Below are 1,229 nucleotides of genomic sequence, written 5' to 3'. Positions count from 1 at the left end.
GATGATACAACTTTAATGTAAATAGCACACTCACGCAACCGGAGTTCCAGCGATGCACCGAAACAGGAAACAGGAAAAAGGAAACGGGCTGCAGCGTCTGTGCACCCCAATTTAAGTAAACATTTGCCCAAGGCCGTCCCGCCCCCAAAAGGCAGGCTCTCTCTACAGCTGTGTGTTGTGTGTACATGAGAAAGACAAAAATTATATGTCCGTTTTCCAACCAGAATTTTTTGTGTTTACAGGTGTCCAGTGTGAAGTGCAGTTGTCGGAGTCTGGTGGAGGCTTAGTGCAACCAGGAAAGTCCCTGAAACTCTCCTGTGCAGCCTCTGGATTCACCCTCAGTGGTTACCTGATGAACTAGGTCTGCCAGGCTCCAGGAAAGGGGTTGGAGTGGGTCGCATACATTAGAAGTGATGTACCGACGCTGTGAAGGGCCGGTTCACAATCTCCAGAGACAATGCCACGAACATTCTGTACCTGGAAATGAACAGTCAGAGGTCTGAGGACACAGCCATGTATTACTGTGCAAGAGACACAGTGAGTGAATGCTACTGTGAGCTCAGACACAAACACCCCTGTGGGGAACACAGGACCAGCAGGGGGCACTGAGAGTACTTAGAAATCAGGGTCAGAGAAGAGTCTGCTCAGATAAACTTGGAAGACCTGACATCTTTGTGTCTGTTCTGCCTCTCCATATCACACTTAAGGATTTTCTCTACAGATATAGTGTGAAGTAATCCTTGAATGTGCAAATGTTAATTCGAATTTCTGTTTCCTGTTGTGATGTGTGTGGTTATTTATTACAGTGTTTCTTCCTGTTACCCTTTATCTCTCTGTCTACCTGTCTCTATCTCAATCTCTCTCACTCCCCCCTTTCTCTTTCTCTTTCTCTCTCTCTCTCTCTCTCTCTCTCTCTCTCTCTCTCTCTCTCCGTGTGTGTGTGTGTATGTGTGTGTGTTGACATATGAAGCCTTTCTCTTAACAATCTGTAACACTTATTTTGAGACAAATTCTATCCGTGGGCCTGGATCTCAATGACTGGATTGTCTGATTTTCCAGTTATTCCCAGTGATTGTTCAATCTTCACATTCCCTATATGGTATACCTGGTATGCTGCAACACCCACTTTTTTCTTTCTTTTATTCTTCCTTTTTTAGTTATGGATTCTAAGTTCTGTTTAGAACAACTGAAGGGTTCTTGTGTGTCAAAAACTTGATTTTCACAGCCCT

At 44.5% G+C, this 1,229-nt stretch overlaps 1 gene segment (V, D, J or C); it reads left to right on the top strand.

Moving 5' to 3' along the window:
* The window catches only part of LOC101992952, a 68,961-nt gene extending 68,600 nt beyond the window's left edge, over positions 1 to 361 (top strand). The window contains 1 exon segment of the V gene segment in view: positions 243 to 361. Coding sequence covers positions 243 to 361 — 119 coding nt within the window.
* Positions 362 to 1,229: the final 868 nt, after the last annotated feature.

The sequence above is a fragment of the Microtus ochrogaster genome, unplaced genomic scaffold, assembly GCF_000317375.1.
Source record: "Microtus ochrogaster isolate Prairie Vole_2 unplaced genomic scaffold, MicOch1.0 UNK101, whole genome shotgun sequence".
In the NCBI taxonomy this organism is placed as follows: Eukaryota; Metazoa; Chordata; class Mammalia; order Rodentia; family Cricetidae; genus Microtus; species Microtus ochrogaster.
The sequence above is the reverse complement of the archived record's forward strand: the minus strand, read 5'-3'. Positions and strand labels throughout refer to the sequence as shown.